General features: G+C 41.0%; 1 protein-coding gene across 1 annotated transcript; it reads right to left on the bottom strand.

Annotated features, from left to right (window-relative positions):
• Nucleotides 1–380: 380 nt before the first annotated feature.
• Nucleotides 381–20103, bottom strand: LOC139480274 (N-acetyltaurine hydrolase-like). The gene is made up of 8 exons (XM_071263328.1): nucleotides 20070–20103; nucleotides 17784–17943; nucleotides 16207–16282; nucleotides 11560–11671; nucleotides 9134–9289; nucleotides 7539–7703; nucleotides 3438–3655; nucleotides 381–518 (listed from the first exon to the last, which is right to left on the bottom strand). Exons 1-8 carry the CDS (start codon nucleotides 20101–20103, stop codon nucleotides 381–383), a joined length of 1059 nt encoding a protein of 352 aa, XP_071119429.1.
• Between the last annotated feature and the right edge of the window lie 521 nt (nucleotides 20104–20624).

Genomic DNA, 20624 nt, shown 5'->3' with positions numbered 1-20624 from the left:
TTCTCGTGCTTTACGGCACTAATTTCAAATTGGCAACTACGCTTCGAAACATATTTTGACAAATTCTCGATTTCAAATTTGAAATCTAAACAAAAGAACATTCTGGAATCGCTAATAGATGGTCTAGATTGTATGGATTCAGTCGTTAAACCTGTAACTATCGTTCGGATACCCCGTGTTAAAGTTTTCGAGGTTGTATGATTAGAAATCACATTCCGACTGTCACTTTCATTATCATTGGTCGGATGAAAGGTCGTTCTGACGTGACCCCTAATGGGATGTCTTCAGATCTTTGTTTAGCGGTAGCGAGAACTAAGGTCTGATTTTAATGAGATTGGGGCACGGTAAAATATTCAAAATATTAAGAAAATTCTGATTAATTATCTTTGGTAAGTGAGCCATCTTTTGGGGTTTTCTATCAAGATTTTATTCACAGCTTCTTGAGATATTCCCCTGTTGAGCATCTTGGGGACAATGTTGATCAAGTTATGCGAAAAACCATGTCCGCCATATTTGGTCTGTAAAAGAAATAACGAAATATTTGGAAAAACAACAACAGTATTATATTGGACTTAATTATAACAGCTACCTTCCCGTTCTCCTGTGACTGGTACCTTTCTAGGGGAAGACAGTAATCTGTCAAAACTCTAATCCCGCCTGTCTTGTATAACATTTTGAAGTTCGAAGTTTAAACAAATGATTAAACATTTACACTTTTCTCACTTACTTATTTCATATTGGTCCCATAATTACATGACTACCTTATGTCCAATATGTGCTGACCATAGAGGGTGAGGTGAGGTGAAATGGGGTTTAACGTCGCATCCAAAATTATTGCACTTATATAGTGACGTGCATGCACGTGTATGTGTGTGTTTGTCTGCTTGTACTAGTCCGGACTGATGCCGATTTATAGTGCTAGCTCACTGAGATACCATGCCGCAGTTTAACATGAATACCCCACTCAGACACAGTATACTGACTACCAGCCGACCAGTCCTTGTTTTAGCCCCTTAATACCGAGCGCCAGACAGGGTAACAACAAGTACCATCTTTTAACGTCTTTTGGTATGACGCGGCTGGGGATGAAACCCCGGACCTTTCGCTCTCCGGGCGGATGCTCTACCATTAGACCACGGAGGCGGTCCTGCTGACCATAGAACTAACCATAATGTTTTATAGCACTCCCAAAGTACTTTTAAACAGTAATGCAACTGGATGACTGCCTCCTCAGCCAATCATCTTAGACTTTACAGTACACGCCCAATCATTATTACTGCCGCAATATTGGGCTGTGTGGATTAGATAATATGATGGCACAATCAAAGTTGTACAATTTCTTTAAGGGTGCAAATAAGTTCAAACAGCCTTAGAAAAGTGCTGATGGCAAATGTAAGAGTGAAGTTGGATTTAATCTTTAGGGAGTGTAATATTGTTTTTATTTTAGTGTCTTATTTTCCAAGTTTCTAAGTTACTCTTCTATACTTCATGTTGAATGTTGAGAGCCAGTAATGTTTGCTATGGGATTGGCTACTGGCTCACTGGCGAGATATATGATTTCTTTCATGAATGTCACTCAACAAGATGTTTAAGAAAGAGATCTGACACCTGTCGGTAGTGATGGGTATTGGCCCAACTTTCCTATTGCAATTTATTGCAATAATTATTCATCTATTGCGATACGTTAAGAAATATACTGCATGCATTTCTTGAAATTTGTTATACTATAAAATATGCATGAATTTCAAATAAACGTTATACCAGTATTATCCAGTGAGTGAGTGAGTTGGATTTTATGCTGCTTTTAGCGATATTCCAGCAATATCATGGCAGGGACACCAGAAATGGGATTCACACATTGTACCCATGTGGGGATTCGAACCCAGGCCTACAGCGTGACGAGTGAATGCTTTAACCACTAGGCTACCTCACCGTCCCAGTATTTTCCAAACATACTGTAATCCATATTCATTAGTATATTCAAATCTTTGTATAATACCGAGCACTTCTACCTGTAGGTATTCCAAACAGAATGCAGGTCCCAAACTGATCATATGATTGCAATGTGTGACTTGACTGACATTGTCATTTTTCCCTGACAAGGATGTTCATGCTATCAACCTTTGGTCCATATTGGATTACTTCCACGATATATCTGTACTATTGCCGACTGCAGAAGTACACATGATTCACTCACTCACTCACTCACTCACTCACTCAATACTACAAACTTACATTAATGTGAGGTTCTACGCTGGACTGAAGACTCCCAGATGAACCGACCGCCTCCGTGGTCTTGTGGTAGAGAGTCCGCCCGGAGAGCGGAAGGTCCGAGGTTTGAACCCCGGCCGCGTCATACCAAAAGACGTTAAAATATGGTACTTGTTGTTACCCTGTCTGGCGCTCGGCATTAAGGGGCTAAAACAAGGACTGGTCGGCTCGGAGTCAGTATACTGTGTCTGAGTGGGGTATTCATGTTAAACTGCGGCATGGTATCTCAGTGAGCTAGCACTATAAATGGGCATCAGTCCGGACTAGTACAAGCAGACACACACACACACACACGTGCATGCACGTCCCTATATAAGTGCAATAATCTTGGACGCGACGTTAAACCCCATTTCACCTCACCTCAGATGAACCTGTCAATGTTTTGGTGCATCAATTACTTTCATGATGTGGTACCTATAGACTTCAGGACGACAAACATATAGCACTATATTACACTCTTTAGTATTATTCATTAATCACCACCTACAGGTATAGCTTAAAAAAATAAAAAGAATTTGTTCTCAGGCAATGGCTTTTGAAAATATAGTGTTGTAGGGCGCTGTTTTTTGGTTGTTGTTGATGTTGTTCAAGCTAGTATGTCACCAAATTTTGTTCACAATAACTTCGACGAAATCATGTTGTTCGTAAGTATTGAAGCATTTCAGTACCATGATCGTGTGTTTGAGATGCGGATATTTAAAAATGTTAATATATTGTTTAGGAAAATGGAAATAAAAACGAAACTTGCGGCAGACTTTATGATGATACAGGCAGAGCCTTAGTCCTGCACCATGACCGTGGAATATATTTATTTTATGAAAAATAAATTAATCTAGAAACGCATACAAAAGCAAGTCTAGCCAGCCCTATCTAGAAATCAGCATAGGGATTTATTGTTTTTAGAGTCAAGAAGGATATTGTGTAATATAAGATTTCAGAGACTAAATGTTAATATAGCGGAGCCTGAGAACCAAGACTATGAACGTTTGCCATCAGGGCACCCTATCTGTGATCAAATCGGTCAGCTGTCTGTTTAATTGTTGAGGAGTGAGTTGGTAACATTTTATGCACTACCATCCTACATTTAATGGTCATTTGGAAATCAAACCCAGGAAGTGACTACTTTAACCGCTAGGCTACCCAACTACACCTTAAGGCCTACATACCAGTCTGTGTTTGGTGTGCATATCCTGTGCAATACAGATTCTGTCCTCATAGCCATTGTCCACTAAGACCTTGATCATCTGGATTCTCTGAGCGTCGCTGAACATATCGATGGAGGGTATGGGCTGGTAATGGGACGTCTCAATGCCAAACAGGTCATACTCGCAGTAGACACCTTCAGCAGCAAACTCCAGAAGGCGTTCCTTGTCAAAAATTGTTCCTGCAATTTAATAATGGTTAGTGTTTGTAGTGAATGTAGGTGTATTACAGAAAACTCCAGCAGGCGTTCCTTGTCCATAATGTTCCTGCAATTCAAGAAAGGTAGGGGTTTGATTCAAGGTACGTGTGTTGCAGCAAACTTCAGAATGATGTTCCTTGTCCATAATGTTCCTGCAATTCAAGAAAGGTAGGGGTTTGATTCAAGGTACGTGTGTCGCAGCAATCTTCAGAATGATATTCCATGCCCATAATGTTCATGCAATTCAAGAATGGTAGGGGTTTGATTCAAGGTACATGTGTTGCAGCAAACTTCAGAATGATGTTCCTTGTCCACAAAAGTTCCTGAAATTCAAGAATGGTAAGAATGGTAAGTGCTTTGTGGTAGGAAGACGTCTACACTATCTAGACTCAATATTAGGGTATGTGACTAGACTTGACAAAAAGACATTTATCAACATTTATATTGACTAGTAAGGATATATACTCCTCACAAAGCAACAAGTATTAACAAGCAACATTCTCATCAGTGTTGAATACCATCCAATGAGAACAAATTCAGGCAGGAGAATTACCTACGAATACTTGACTTAAAGCCTTTTCCATGTAGATTTTCCCGATAACACTGATAACATCGCCTGAACACAACCACCCTCAAAACACACATGCAAAATGCACGACATGCATGTTTTACACACTTCACCCATGCACCCTGATTGCTTAAAAACTGCCACCAAGGGCAATTTGTCGACATTAACACTTTAGATATGGCTAGGCGTCACTTATCGCCAACTGAGGTTGCTCAGATTGCTGGAATGGTACAGGGGGGTCTCACCCAAAATGCTGTTGCCAATCATTTTAATGTTCACCGCAGTGTCATCTCAAGAGCGATAACTCGATACCATCAAACTGGACTGATGACAGAGAGACCACACACAGGTCGTCCAAGGGTGACAACTCCTCGTGAGGACCGGTATTTAGCCACCCTAGCCCGGAGAAACAGGTTTACTACGGCCAGATCTCTCCAGAATGACCTTCAGAGAGTTGCAGGAAACAGAGTCTCAACACAGACAGTAAGAAGACGACAGTGAGGTCCAGACAACCAGTACGACGTATCCCACTGCCTGCACACCATCGACAACAGAGACTTGCTTGGACCAATCAACGCCGTAACTGGAGGGTCAATCGCTGGCGTAACCTTCTCTTCAAAGACGAGTCAAGATTCTGCCTTGACTTCAACGATGGTAGGGCACGTGTGTGGAGAAACAGTAATGAACGATACGCCAACTGTACAATTGCTGAACACGACCAGTACGGAGGTGGAAGTTTGATGAATTGGGCTGGCATCAGGGTTGGACACAGAACTGATCTTGTGTTCATCAGACGTGGTACCATGACTGGAGTACGGTACAGGGACGAGATTGTCACACATGTGATCATTCCCCTGGCACAACAAGCAGGTCCTAACTTCATCTTTATGGATGATAATGCTCGTCCACATCGAGCAAGAGTTGTCACTGATCTTCTTCGGACCAACAACATCACGCATATGGACTGGCCTGCAAGGTCTCCGGATCTTAATCCCATTGAACATGCATGGGACATTCTTGGAAGGCGTGTTTATGGTCTTCATGTTCGTCCTCAGAATCTGGATCAACTTGAACAGGCCTTAAGGAGAGAATGGCAGAACATTCCACAACAGACACTTGATAGGCTTATCTGGTCAATGCCAAGACGTGTAGAAGCTTGCATTCAAGCCAATGGTGGACATACACGTTACTGAACATTAGATCATTGTTTCAAAATGACTCAAATTTAAAGATTTTCATCTTTCAGTGCAGCACATTTTGCACGACTGTTTTCATGATACTGTTTTTGATCATTTGTAAACCTGTTAGGCATAAACGCTTTTCAGTTCCCTTTGAGGACAATGTGTGTTTGTGCTCTTTCTTTGTATTGCTTTAGTCAGTTTTTAGGTATTGGAATATATGAACATGGACTGACACATAATAGATTTGTTGCTTAACTTTTTGTGAGGAGTATATATTCACCTTTTCTAGACAGGATATGGAGACTAGTAAAATTGTATTGACTGGATATAAGGAGATATATTCTCCTTTTCTAGACTCGATATAAAGGCTAGTAAACATTGTATTGACTGGATGTAAAAAAAGAAATTTTACGCTGACTTTCAAAATGTAATATAATGTGATTGTTTCAAAATAGGACACAGAAACCATATTTGAAACACTGTTTGAAGATCAATGTACACAATGTTCAAAACATTAATGGTGTCACCTAGACAGACTCACGTACACGATACAGTTAATGTCACAGGGGTACAGAAAATGTCAGTATCGGTTGTGCCTACCACATGCATCAATCACCGCTCGACGACCCATAGATGCAATTAAGTTGTCAATAACACGCTGTTGGATGTGCTGCCATTCATGCTGAAGTGCATCAAGAAGCGCCGGAAGTGTTTGGGGCGGTGGATTCCTTCTGCGAACGTCGATCCAACTCGTCCCACAGATGCTCAATCGGGGACAAATCTGGTGACCAGGCTGGCCAAGATAATGTCTGAATGTTGTTGTGCTGTAAGAAATCCTGATAAAACACGTGCAAAATGCGGTCGAGCGTTGTCCTGCTGGAACTGTCCGCCATGAACGTTGACGTGAGGAAGAACGTAAGGCTGTAGGATCAAGTCTCTGTAACGCACACATGTCAATGCACCTGCCACATGCACGAGAGGCGACCTACCACCGTGATGAATTCCGACCCATACCATGATACTCCCGCCGCCAAATGGGACAACCTGCGGCACACAGTTGAGGGCGTAACATTCACCCCGATGTCTGTAGACACGTGCGCGCCCATCAGCACGTGTGAGTAGGAAACGGGACTCGTCAGTAAACAGTACATTTCTCCACCTTGCACGTGCCCATCTAACCCTCTATTGGCACCAAAGCAGACGGTCCGCCAGATGACGTGGGGTCAATACATGACGTCGAACAGGTCTTTGTGCAAAAAGTCCAGCCTCCCTCAGTCTGTTGCGTACCGTTTGATCTGATTTTCTGCGTACCCCAGGGATCTGTGTGGTAGTAGACGTGGCTGTGGTAGTGCGGTCTCGGAGGTGTCGTAGCCGGATGTATCGATCTTGGTTGGGTTGTCACCCTTGGTCTTCCTGACTTTGGTCTGTCGTCAACTCTGTTGGTGTTGTTGTGTCGGGTCCTCAGTACGGAGATTGTCTGTCTGGATACGCCAAAGTGCCTGGCCACTTCTTGCTGAGTTGCTCCAGCTTGTAATCTCCCAATGGCGTTGTTCGGTTGAGCTGCATTCAGTCTTGGCATTCCGTCACCGCCTCTACTGCCGTGTATGTGGATTTTTATACCCATTCAGCAGGGGGGCCTGCATGCCTAAATGCAGGATCCTGTGCTGCACGTTTTTTTACAAGCGGTTGCGTTTGGATGAAGCTGTAAAATTGATCCCCAAACACTACGTTTATGCGCGTTGCATGTGTTTTCGCAAAGTATAGACACATAATCTTTCTGTTTGACTTATTTGGTTCTCATTTAATGTAATTATTTTAGATATTTGGCAAAAAGTGGTTTTACATCTTTGTCAAGTTTCTTTTTTTGAAGAGTATATATTCACCTTTTCTAGACTGGATATGAAGACTAGTAAACATTGTATTGACTGGATGTAAGGATATATATTCACCTTTCTAGACTGGATATAAAGACATAAACATTGTATTGACAGGATGTAAAGATATATATTCACCTTTTCTAGACTGGATATAAAGACATTAACACTGTATTGACAGGATGTAAGGATATATATTCACCTCCTCTAGACTGGATATACAGATATACATGTATACTCACTGTCTAGATGAGACATCACTACATTGTGCAGCTTTCCTCCAGCTTCCTGGAATATTCTCAGAATCTCAAAAGGTGAGTCCGGATTAAGGCCAGGATGAATGATGACTGGGGTGTCCAGCTCTGATTGGACAACTGCACTGGCCTGTATTGACCGTCTCTCAAACTCTGTAAACATGTCGTGTTGTTCATCAAATGCACCACAAAGAAATTTCTAAGGAGCTTACACAGCGTTCTTCAGTACATGTGCCACTGCTACCATCATTTAGTTTCTAACCATTGTCTTGTTATTAGTTTTAGCCAATCACATTAGAGAACATCTGTCTCACATGACCTACATACACAACATCAACAGAAGAATATCTTCCGGATGAGACACTGTTTCAATTTGTTACCTTTTAGACATTCTATATCAGAAGATTGTTTCTACCTCATGCTTGTGGCAAAATGGGATCTTTGACCTGACAGATGGGGTAAGTGAACTAGGACAGCCTGGATCATTGCACTTGTGATCAACCACTGGTTTGATTCGTAACTTAAGATTGCTGTTAGACAGGTGTAATATTGTTGACTACATGGAATATTTTCTGATTCATTCACTCATACTTGTGTGTAGACAGTTTCAAGTGTTTGCAGACAATAGTTCTGTTGTCGTAGTCAGCTATTATTGTAGTCAGGTATTATTGTAGTCACCTATTGGTGTAGTCACCTATTGGTGTAGTCACCTATTGGTGTAGTCACCTATTGTTGTAGTCAGCTATTGTTGTAGTCACCTATTGTTGTAATCACCTATTGTTGTAGTCAGCTATTGTTGCAGTGAGCTATTGTTGTAGTCAGCTATTGTTGTAGTCACCTATTGTTGTAGTCACCTATTGTTGTAATCACCTATTGTTGTAGTCAGCTATTGGTGTAGTCACCTATTGTTGCAGTGAGCTATTGTTATAATCACCTATTGTTGTAGTCACCTATTGGAGTAGTCACCTATTGTTGTAGTGAGCTATTGCTGTAATCACCTATTGTTGTAATCAGCTATTGCTGTAGTCACCTATTGTTGTAGTGAGCTATTTCTGTAATCACCTATTGTTGTAGACAGCTATTGCTGTAGTCAGCTATTGCTGTAATCACCTATTGTTGTAGACAGCTATTGTTGTAGTCAGCTATTGCTGTAATCACCTATTGGTGTAGTCACCTATTGTTATAGTCAGCTATTGGTGTAGTCACCTATTGGTGTAGTCACCTATTGGTGTAGTCGGCTATTGGTGTAGTCGGCTATTGCTGTAGTCAGCTATTGTTGTAGTCACCTATTGTTGTAGTCAGCTATTGTTGTAATCACCTATTGGTGTATCACCTATTGTTGTAGTCACCTATTGTTGTAGTCAGCTATTGGTGTAGTCACCTATTGGTGTAGTCGGCTATTGGTGTAGTCGGCTATTGCTGTAGTCAGCTATTGCTGTAATCACCTATTGTTGTAGACACCTATTGTTGTAGTCACCTATTGGTGTAGTAACCTATTGTTGTAGTCAGCTCTCCGGGCGGACGCTCTACCACTAGACCACAGAGGCGGTCAAAATGTTGTTAAGCCACGTGTCATGACTCACCCTCCAGAGGCCAGGCACAGCCGATTTCCCCGATGACGCCACACTTGATTCCCGTCTCTCCCACGCCCTCCAGGATGTCATGACGTATGCAGTCTGACATCGCCTCCAAGGTCAAGGCTTTTGTTGATTCCGTCTGAAATGCGGCCACATAATAACCTAAATCAAGAAACATAAAATATTAGTTTTGTCAATATTTGTCACTTAAGGGCAACAACGATGCCACGTTTCTTCATGGATTCAAAATTTGTGAATGATGGACTATAATCCATCATACATGTTATACATGATATCTGATAACAAGACATGCATAAGAATGAATAGGTACATTTGTTTAACGATAAAGGATAATAATTTGAATAGATACAGGTAAGTGTGTATCGCGTGTCCTGTCGTTTGAGAATATTATCAATTCATCAATGTATTGGTGAATCGTGACATCCTTAGACGTTACTCTATCATGAACTGTGATGTCATGTCTACTGCATCACATTGCTTGAGCATCCTTATCTGAAGAACATGATATCACATTAATGGTGTGAACTTAAAAACTGAACATTACCGAGCTCCAGTTTACTTTTTGAGCAATTGAGTATTTACTGTTTCTATTTTAATTGGGTTATTACATTTTTCATGGGGTAACCAATATTTTTTCACTCATAGACTTGTATTTAGCACAAATCGGTATCTGGTGATTACTTGGGTTAATTAAAGCAGCGCCGGCAAGGGACTAAGTATTTGAACCTAGTTGCCCTTTTAGTTCAGGACAGCACACAAGTAACCATCGTAACAGGACATTCGTTACAAATAATGTACAAGCCAGCGAAGCCAATGAGTATAATTATTTGTAACGAATGTCCAGTTACGCATGCGTGATCTGACTTAAAATAAAGCATCAAAGTATCAGAATAAATAATAATCAGATTTAAAATACAGCCTGAAAGCCATGGAAGCTAAAAAATATAAATTTTTAAAATTCCTAAATAGCAAAAGGCACCAGTTCAGTATGTGACTGGTGGATTTGCCAAGTTTCGATCAAATACACTGAATGGTTTTCGAGTTCTGCCCCGGAAAAGGAAATGATTACGGACGGACAGACAGACAGACAGACAGACAGACTGGCTGATCGCGATATCCCTCCGCATTATACGTTGGGGGGATAACAATAGATGGAAGTCCTAGCGCTATATTAATTGTACAGAAGAATGTAATCAGCGCACACACACCACATCCTACACACTGCTACGCCCTACACATTGCAACACCCTACACACTGTAACATTGTACACACTGCAACACTCTACACATTGCAACACCCTACACACTGCAACATCGTACACACTGCAACACCCTACACACTGCAACATCGCACACAAAGCAACACCCTACACACAGCAACACCCTACATACTGCAACACCCTATACACTGCAACATCCTACAAACTGCAACACCCTCATACTGCAACACCCTACACACTGCAACATCCTACACTGCAACACTCTACACACAGCAACACCATACATACTGCAACATCGTACACACTGCAACACCCTACATACAGCAACACCCTACATACTGCAACACCCTAAACACTGCAACACCCTACACACTGCAACACCCTTCACAATGCAACACCCTACACACTGCAACACCCTACACACTGCAACATCCTACACACTGCAACACCCTACACACTGCAACATCCTACACACTGCAACACCCTGCATACTGCAACATCGTACACACGGCAACACCTCAGTGTTACCATAGGCCTGAAAAAACAAATATTGTGGTTCTGGAATATTTAAAATAGGTGGCTTTCCGTCTTATTATACATTTTATGTATATTGTTTATGTTTTTCCTGCAGTTAATAAGAAAACTAAAAATTCAGTAGTTCATCGGAAAGACAAAGAGAATTCATGTCAAACAAACAAACATGACAACATAACAACAATATCAATAGACTGGGACCAAATATTGTTGTTTAATGAATGAACTTAAAACTTTTGTAAAAGCAACAAAAATAAATTGACCCAAAAAATGATTATTTTTTCCGATTCTTGTAAGTATTTGTAACAAATCTGACAAAATAAAATCAAACCAAATTAATTAACATTCATTGTAAAAAAATGCTTTATAGTTTGTTTTTGATATTATACAGTCAAACGCAGCTGTGTCAAAGTTGGAGGGATCTACAAAAATGCTCGACAATGAAATTTCCTCAAAATGAGGTTCGACACACAGGAACCATACTTTTACTTCGAGTTAATTTAATTTTATTAAGTTAATTCATATTAAACCATCTTTCCATCCTGTCTCTTTGTTCAGGCCACTTCTGTATCAGAATGGAAAGGAATGGAAAGTTCATGAAACAATTAAGTTTTCTCTGACTAACGTCCTAAATACAAGCACCATGGTCTTCCCTACCTGCTCCTGCAACAATGTTGACCCCCGTTGTCTCGGACAACTCCTTCAGGAACTGTTTATTGGGGTGTAGGCCAATAGTGGTGTTATCCACTATACTGCTGCCACCATTGCTCTGGAATATCAAGTGTACATAATACACATTGGCATTATCTACGCATTTATCGCATATTTTCAAGTTTACAAGTTCAGCCAACACCACCTTAACAACAAAACTAATCATATCCCCCGCCTGATTCCTCTATTCTCTCACTACTTTCTCTACCTTCCAAGACGGAACTTTTCATTTGACACCAATGATCCAGACGCTATTTGCAAAACTCTCAATCATAGTTCCTAAAGAAAAATGAAAAAAATGAAACACTTCCTGAAATTATGTACGATGCTGCACTAGTTTGTTAATAAACCCTGCACTATGAGCTAAGTCCTACTGTCATTTGACAATGTCACTCTATCGACCAAGCCACCATGTCTGCCCACCCGATCTATATAGTCATCTCTCAAAACAAGGGGACACATTTTAACTCAGAATTCCAACAGTGTTGCATGATGTATGATATCTGATGTGCTTACAAAGTTTCATAAAAAATATTCGATGGTTAATGAGATTGGTTCAAATGAGGGTTTCATTCTTTGGAGCAGAAGTTCAACTTCTTTTTGCATCAGAATGGTAAAATCTAAAGATTTAACACAACTCCAGAATGCAAAAAGGCACCAGTTTGGCACTTGCCTCTTGTGCATACAAAGTTTCAATTTCTTAAACACAGAAAACATTTCTTTCATAAATTCCTGAAATGCAAAACGTACAGTTTGATGCCAGAAATGTATGAAGAAATATTGAACAGTTTGATTTATGCTCCAGAAACAGACCTACTCTCATTTGAATGTACCAGTAAGTCCAACATGTTGCCTAGGAAACATAAAACATAAAAAAAATACCTGAAAAACAAAATATCAAAAAATATTGAATGGTGTACCCTCTTCACTACCAATTATCCCAATAGTTTTGAGGTACACCATATCCCTTGTTACCCTTTATATATTGGTGATAAAACATACTCTTTACTTTAATTCCGGTTCTGGAGTCTTCCACGATGACACCTCCGGTAGTTATATATGTTACGCCGAGAAAATAACAATGTAATAACCCTATTACCTTATGATCTATGATCCCAGATGTTAGCCAATCATCTGTCATAGTGTAAAGGCTAACTTACCTTATTTTGTGGTACTTTCTGGGATCTTCCCCCCCTTCCACAGAACAGGGGGTAGAAAGGCTACTGAGTGATTATAGCCCTCTAGATCGTGTTGTACATCTCGTAGGTAGAAATGGGTAAACATATTTTGGGGGATCTCCATTGGCAGCTTGATACCACTTGTTCGATGGAAACTGATTTCCATGAGGCCAGACTTGTTGCCAGTGCATGGATTTCATGAGCCTTACAACTTCCCCATTTTGGTGTAGAAAGCTGGGCTTGACGATAACTATCAGATATAGTGTTCTTTAGCCATCCGGCCACAGTAGTCTTAGTAATGTCCTTTTCTGACGAAGGCTTGCAAGAGGTAAGGAGCCGTTTTCTTTTCTTCCTGTGGTTCTGAGTAGCTGAAATATAGTATCTCAGAGCTCTGATGGGGCATAATAGTCTATCTGGATGATCCACTGTTTTACTCAAGGATGGGATAGAGTATTGACTATGTCCTAGAGGCCCAAACACTGATGCCTGCTGTTTGGTGAGATCCTATGGATAGACCATCATGTTGTAGAACTGAGGCTAATGCTGATCTGTAGCCTTCAATTGTACCAGGTGAAGTAGAAAATCAGCCACAAGAGGTATTATTATATTTCCGTCATGCAAACCACTGGCAGAACTTTCTCCATCTGAGTTATAGATAGCTGAGGAAGCTGGTCTCCATGAGCCAGCAAACGCTTCTGAAGCTGATTTAGAGAAACCGGAAACTTGCATCTTTGTCGCAATTGTTTCCTGGCATGAAGGTGGAGTTTTGGCAGGTTGCCATAAAATATGTCCGATTTTGGTTGGCGGAGGAGATCGTGACATTCTGGTAGTTTAATGTCTGGTAGTTGTCTATGAGACAAGGAATCAGTCTTGGAAACCACGCTCTGTTGGGCAACGCTGGGGCTATCAGAATAATGACGCAATCTGTTTCCTCGATCTTCCTTATTGCTCTGTCCAGGAGAGACAAAGGAGGGAAAGCGAAACATCCCCTGCCAACTCATGGCTAGGCCGTCGCGTCGACATGAAGGGCTAAGTTGCTGGTTTAAGCTTGTGGAAAACAAGTCCAGGTGAGGGGTATCCCACGTCGAGGTTATCCACTTGAAACCTCGGGGTGGAGAGTCCATTCCGTGGGTACAATCTTGTTTTTCCGGGATAGGCAGTCTGCAAGTATGTTGACTTTTCCCGGTATGTGCCGTGCTTCCATCCTGCAACTCACTGAGTCTGCCAAGGCAAATAAAAGCGTAACCTCCCTCAACAAAAGTGCTGATCTCGTGCCCCCTTGATGTTGCATGTACGCTACCACTGTGGTGTTGTCTGCAGCAATCTGTACCAACGAGTGGTATAGTAGATGGGACCATGCTTTGATTGCTTGGACAACAGCTCTCATTTCCTGACAGTTTATGAGTAATTTGTTGTCTTGGGATTGTGACGTCGTCCATATGCATGCTCCAACCTTCGCCTGATGCGTCTGTATATAGATGGTGTAACGGTGGGGGAAACAGGAGAGTGATGTCTGGCATGACGTTTTGACGCCGAAGCCACCATCATAGTTCCGATAGTTGACTGTGAGGAGGTTGTATTATGCCTTTTGAAAGTTTAAACCTCGCCCCTATGTATACGACGTCTTGAGTTGGTATTAATCAATGTAAAAAGCCATGGCGCTATTGATATTCCGAATGGAAACACATTGAATTCGTACCTTAGACTGTTTACTGCAGCGTGTAGGTAGGGTCGACAACTCGGGTGGATAGGTACATGCAGGTAGGCATTCCAGTAGGTCCAGACTGACTAACCAATCTCCTAGTTTGAGGGAATTGCGTAACCTTTTTACTGATTCCATTTGAATCTTTGGGGGCGTACTAGGTAGTCTCTGTTGAGTACCTTTAGGTCTATTATCATGCGCATCTTTGTAGAGTTCTATTTGGGGACCAGAAAAAGTGGAGACTAAAGATCTCTTGTAGTGTCTGACTTTTGTAAGATGGCTGATGGCCCCTTTGTCTAGTAGTTCTCGTATAGCCAAAGTTGCGGCCGCTAACTTGGCTCATACTAGATGAAAACGTCGTCTTTTGGGGGTTGACTACAAGCTCCTGTCGCTGTTGGAAATGGAGTTTGTACCCTCTTTTACCACTTCGATTAGCCAAGGGTCGTCCATAATTGACTTCCAATATTCGGCATATAGTGACAGACAACCACCGTCTGGTCCCCCATACTTTTGACTCGTAAAAGTCATATTTGTTATAGTCTAGTTTTGGAATCTCTGATTAGTGGTGCGTGAAATATCAACAATCACAGAGATTTGTCTGCCGTTGAACTGGGGAGCCAATATTGACTGAGACATCAAGCTTCGTCCTAGTGGATCTGAGATATTGTGTCTAACCTGTTGAATGAGATGATTTCGTTGAGTAAGCAGGAATTATGTGGGCATCCATACCTGTGCAGTTTGAAGATCGTGCATCTTCAGTATGTTATCCAGCGCACTATGGATGAAACCAACATGTTTCATTTTCATCTCAACTTTTGTGTCACAAGGTTGGCCAGTAAATTCCTCAGAGTTAACAGGGGGAAGTACATGTCTGATGCCTGCTGCAAACCAGTTCATATACGTGCTAATACTTATCATCTGCTTATTAACATTGTCAAATTCTTTGAATTTGTTCATCTCAACATTCATCCTTGGTATTAGGGTGTCCGACCAGATCAAAATATTCCTCATCAATGGTAGGAGGTGTAGGGAACAGACAATTGTGAGTTTTATAGCATTGTCTCCGTTTGTGGAGGTAAGGTATGCTGAAAGTTCTGCTGGTGGGAGCGTTTAATTCCGCATCCGCATTAATTAGCACTCCCCTGAGAAGCGCGGGTTCTCTTTTTACATCACCCCTTTAGTGCCCGTGTTTCTCTGAGGAAGTCAGTTTACCTGAGACACAACACTTTTCCACATTTGATTTCGATTTAGTTTTGGTTTTGGTAGAAAATGATGAAGACTTTTTGTCCGATGATATAGTCTTCCCCTACGATATAGACTTAGGACAATTTAGGGCTTTATAGTGCTTGTCATTTTTTTCCTTTGATAAGTCCTTGCAACATGAGCATCTTGATCTTGACGTACACATGGGCTAACGTCGTACCTCAAAACTATTGGGATAATTGGCAGTGAAGAGGACGTCTGTTGAAAAATCTAAAGATTTTTTTAGTGTGAACATTGCCAAAATGGGAATTTTATGGCTATGATGTAAAAGAGGTAGGATATTCGTAGGAATTATGAAATGTAACAGACGCATGGCTTGAGCCAGTTTCTATATATCTCTTAAAACCTTGTTTGGGCAACTGAACTGTGGCAGTAGCATGATGTGATGGTCACAGCTGGGAAAATGTTGAGGTCTGCCCTCACAACACTAATGGAATGCAAGACACCTACCTTGTAGTATATCATCTCCTCAGCGATATCACTTCTCTCATCCGGGCCATAGCCCAGGTTGGGCTGGTGACTGTATCTGATATAGAAGTACTTCATTAAAGGGACACGTGGCTCCACTATCTGCCATCCACTTCCAGTCTAGGACTTTGTTATTTAAACCTTGTGTGACACTTAGGCATTATCTCAGTGTAAAAGGATATCATCACTAACTGATAGTTTAATATACACCAGAAGATTTTCCTTAGCAGACAACCAATGGGAGTTGTGATGCCATGAATCAAACTGGCAGGGACTGCCTGTCAGTCTGAGTGTAGTCTCCCTTTAAAGGGGCCAGAGCTCGACAGTCTGGTATCTACAGTTGTCCAGTATCACACTAGACATTGCCAATGGTACCCACATGAGAATTTTGTAAATTAGTGAAAATAAATGAAAATGAGATTTAGTTACTGCATAATTAGAGTAATCATTTTAATTAGAGTAATCATTTCCTACTAGATTGGGACCACATGCACCTTACTGGATTCTAGTGGTGTAACGATACGGCGATACAGTATTGTATCCCGATGCACAGCCCACGATACGATGCATCGATTTGGAAAGCATGTATCGCATATATTTTCATAACACAGTTTTACTTACCGGTACTTTTAAACATGAAATACGTTTAACAGTTTCAAAGCCAGTTTGTTGTTTCAGTAAAACATACTGCATTGCTGACAATTTGCTATAACAGTAAATAAACACCTTATATCTTCTTCAACTGTACTTGTCACATCTTTTAGAGAGCAGAAAGACATCAACTTGGCTTAGCTTGTACCAGTAAACACTGTATCGTGATACGTATCATATCGCGACCCCTGTATCGCGATACGTACCGTGACCCCCCCCCGCATCGTTACACCTCTACTGGATACCTAGCCGCCATGTCTGTTGGTGCTACTAATAAATATAGGGCGATAATCACAAATATAGCCATCCTTGTATTTGTATGGCTAAATATGATTAAACCCCTAAATTGAACAACAAAGCAATTCTAAAACATAGAAAATAGAATCTTGATTACCCCAAACCCTATTATTTTAGCTAGGTGACTCAAACATTAGGGGCCATTACAAAGAGAGGAGCTTGTGCTTACCCAAGAATAAAAAAAACACCATAACATTTCAACAAGCAGGCCAGTGGTGTTTGAGTAACTTGAATCAAACTGGGCCTACCAATTTCCAAAACCTCATTCCCCCCTTTAAAATAATAATGTTTGTCTTCGAACTTTACCGCTGTCAAAGTGGTGGAGTAGAGTTTTCAAAATCTGTCTTCTGCCACTAAGCAATACTTGTAACAGCATGGAATGTTAATGACAATCAGAAGGTTCATGATTCATATTACTGACGGGCAAGTTAACACAATTTTCTTGACATTGATCATTATTCACATACACACTACAGATAAAATAAAAATTAAAAAAAGACCAGAATTGGGGTATAACCATATTTAACACACACACAGCAAGTAATATGTCACTGACAACAAATCAAAATATAAATAAATATGATAAACTAGAATGTTGGCATAATATTTACGGGTTTTGCGTTATCCACCCATAGTTGGAGAGTGCGAAAGGCATGGTGGACTTGGCCTTGTTCTGGGTGGCTGGCTCCATGTAGAAGCCCCCACAATGTATCCACAGGTGCTCATGGGTCATGGTCACCCCCAGCTTGTCCGGCTGAAGCAGCCCTGTCACTGCAACCAACAACAGTTGTAGGAAAACACTACACAGAGGACAGATGACACCACTGATCAGACCAAAACGATGCAATATGAACATAAAACAAAAATAGTTTGAATTTATTTTCATTTACCCCAAGGCTCTATTTCAATCTCATTAAAATCAGATCTTAGTTCTTGCTATCGCTAAACAAAGATCTGAGGACATCCAATTACGGGTCACGTCAGAACGACCTTTCATCCGACCAATCAAAGCGTCGCTTATCAGATCAGAAAAGTGACAGTCGGAATGTGTTTTCTAATCATGCAACCTCGAAAATGTTAACATGGGGTAATCCAAACGACAGTTACGGACTGATTCCATCATAATTATCGTCTGTCTCTCGCTTCCACCAACTTCCCGAGGCAAGTGAGTTAACTAACTATAAAAGTCCAGTTTCCACCCTTCCAAAATCGCGCACCGAAATCGAAATCCGGTTCGTAAAGTGTCATGCAGATTTCGGTCGACTGCAGGATTTGCCAAGCAAATCTCGTTGTCAACAGATATTTTCTAAATCTTTTCATGTTTTTAATCAAGGTGCTCACGTGATTTGATGCACTTCGCGATGTAAGACTCGTTTTATCACAATATAGATCTTGATTATCGATCAGACCGTCTTGACTGGGCGCCACCGTTTTGTTTGAAGCAAATGCAAGTGATACGAGAGGTTGAATCTGATTGGTTAGTAGGAGAGGCATAGAAAGGACATAACTCGTAACAGCCACTGGTGGCGCTACGATCGAGCCCAGGAATTCCAGCCTAGTTCGGCAAGGGTGGAAACTGGACTTTTAAAGTCAGTTAACTCTCTTGCCTCGGGAAGATGGCTTCCGCGAGATAAACATTTGAACGGAAGAGGCTTTGCACAGTACGTATGAAGTTCTGCAATACAACAATATATTAGACATTCGGGAATGTTCGTTTGTTCAGTTTTGAACATTTTAATCGAAAACAATGTCAACGTATTTTTCAAGCGTAGTCTGAAATGGAAGTCGCCAGGTTGATACGAGTGCCGTAAAGCGCGAGAAAGCTGCTATCTCATTGGCTGATATCGATTTCTGGATATTTGTTTCAGTGGTTGGTCAAAGTTCACGAAAGGTCGTTCTGACGTGACCCGTTAAGGGATGTCTTCAGATCTTTGTTTTGCGGAAGCGAGAACTTAGATTCTGATTTGAATGAGATTGCGCTCTATACTTTATAGATACATACAAATACACCTATATAACAGCGGCCATTCATGACAAAATGTCAGGTGCCAAGGTAGCCACTCATAAAAAATGTCAGGTGAGAATTGCGACATAAAGTTTTTTGACTATTATCATGTACCGTATACTGAATTAATTTTCCTAGTTTTCTATGATTTGTTTGTTTGTGGTTTACAGCAGCACTCAGCAACATTCCAGCTATATGGCGGCGGTTTGTAAATAATCAAGTCTGGACCAGACAATCCAGTGATTGACATTATGAGCATCGATCTACAAAATTAGGAGACGATGACATGCATCAACCAAGTCAGCGAGACTGACCATCCCATCCTGTTAGTCGCCTCTTTTGACAAGCATAGTCACCTCTTACAGCATGCAAGGGTTGCTGAAGACCTATTCTACCCCGGATCTTCATGGGTCTAGTTTTCTATGAGCCAGCCCCCACCAAATCCTATATTTTCTTGATGATACACCCTCTGTCATGACTCACAGGGATTCCCAATTGGAAACCCAAGCAATCTATACTTATTTTACAGTGTTACTTCATGGGTGGTCAGGCTTGGTGATTGGATCGTTGTTCACAATATCATTCAATTGATGGGCTGGTTCAGACTCAATTATTTACAGGCCGCCATCATATAGATAGAATATTGCTGAGTGCTGCATTATACAAACAAACAAACAAACAAACATGATTTTGATGAATCTCTTCTAATTCTCTGCACATCCACACTTCTGATTCAAGACATGCTAATTCGCTCTAAACTTCATATTTCTTAATTTCCATTTCACCCAATGGTCGACCCTACCAAAATTATGAAAGATCTTAATTGTTTAGTGTTACGCTATTATGTCCGGTAAGCAACTTCTGTACCAGGCAATATGATGTACGTCCTTACCTGTTTGTACCTTCCCCTTCCTTGTTTCTGCCATTGTGTAACTGACCTTCTATCTTCTGGACCACCTGAAACATGGCAGACGCCTGAAGTCTGAACAGCTCATCAAAACTAACACATTCGACATAAATTCAACATACACTCACAATAATGAAATCACACATAGTACATAAATCGAGTAAGTTTTCTACAGACAAAGGAAAATCACCATTGTTTGAAATTGTTTACATTTTTCAACATTCGTATATCAAACTTTGAATACAACGAACAGATATGGTTGAAGGATCCTGTCAATGACTGACAGCAGACTTCAGTATGTAGAGACAGACCCACAAAGGTAAATATTTGATCCAAGGCTGTGTCACATCATAAGACGTTAAACTATGGTACGAGGATAAACAAAGACAAACAGGGACTGGTTGGCTCGGAGTCAGTAACTATGTGTGAGGAGAGGTATATTCATGTAAAACTGCGGCATGGTATCTCAGTGGGCTAGCACTATAACACTAAAATCAGTCCAGCCTAGTACAAGCAGCCACCCACACACCCATGTTGCTA

This window comes from Haliotis cracherodii, unplaced genomic scaffold, assembly GCF_022045235.1.
Source record: "Haliotis cracherodii isolate W230 unplaced genomic scaffold, xgHalCrac1.p SCAF_4, whole genome shotgun sequence".
Lineage (NCBI taxonomy): Eukaryota > Metazoa > Mollusca > Gastropoda > Lepetellida > Haliotidae > Haliotis > Haliotis cracherodii.
The sequence above is the reverse complement of the archived record's forward strand: the minus strand, read 5'-3'. Positions and strand labels throughout refer to the sequence as shown.

Excerpts from the sequence above, each read along its gene's own strand:
- LOC139480274 (XM_071263328.1), bottom strand. The coding sequence starts at position 20,103 with ATGGCAGAAACAAGGAAGGGGAAGGTACAAACAG. Across the intron at positions 9,290-11,559 it reads CAACATTGTTGCAGGAGCAG|GTTATTATGTGGCCGCATTT; the intron begins GTAGGGAAGACC and ends TTCTTGATTTAG. Across the intron at positions 3,656-7,538 it reads AGTGATGTCTCATCTAGACA|GAACAATTTTTGACAAGGAA; the intron begins GTGAGTATACAT and ends ATTAAATTGCAG.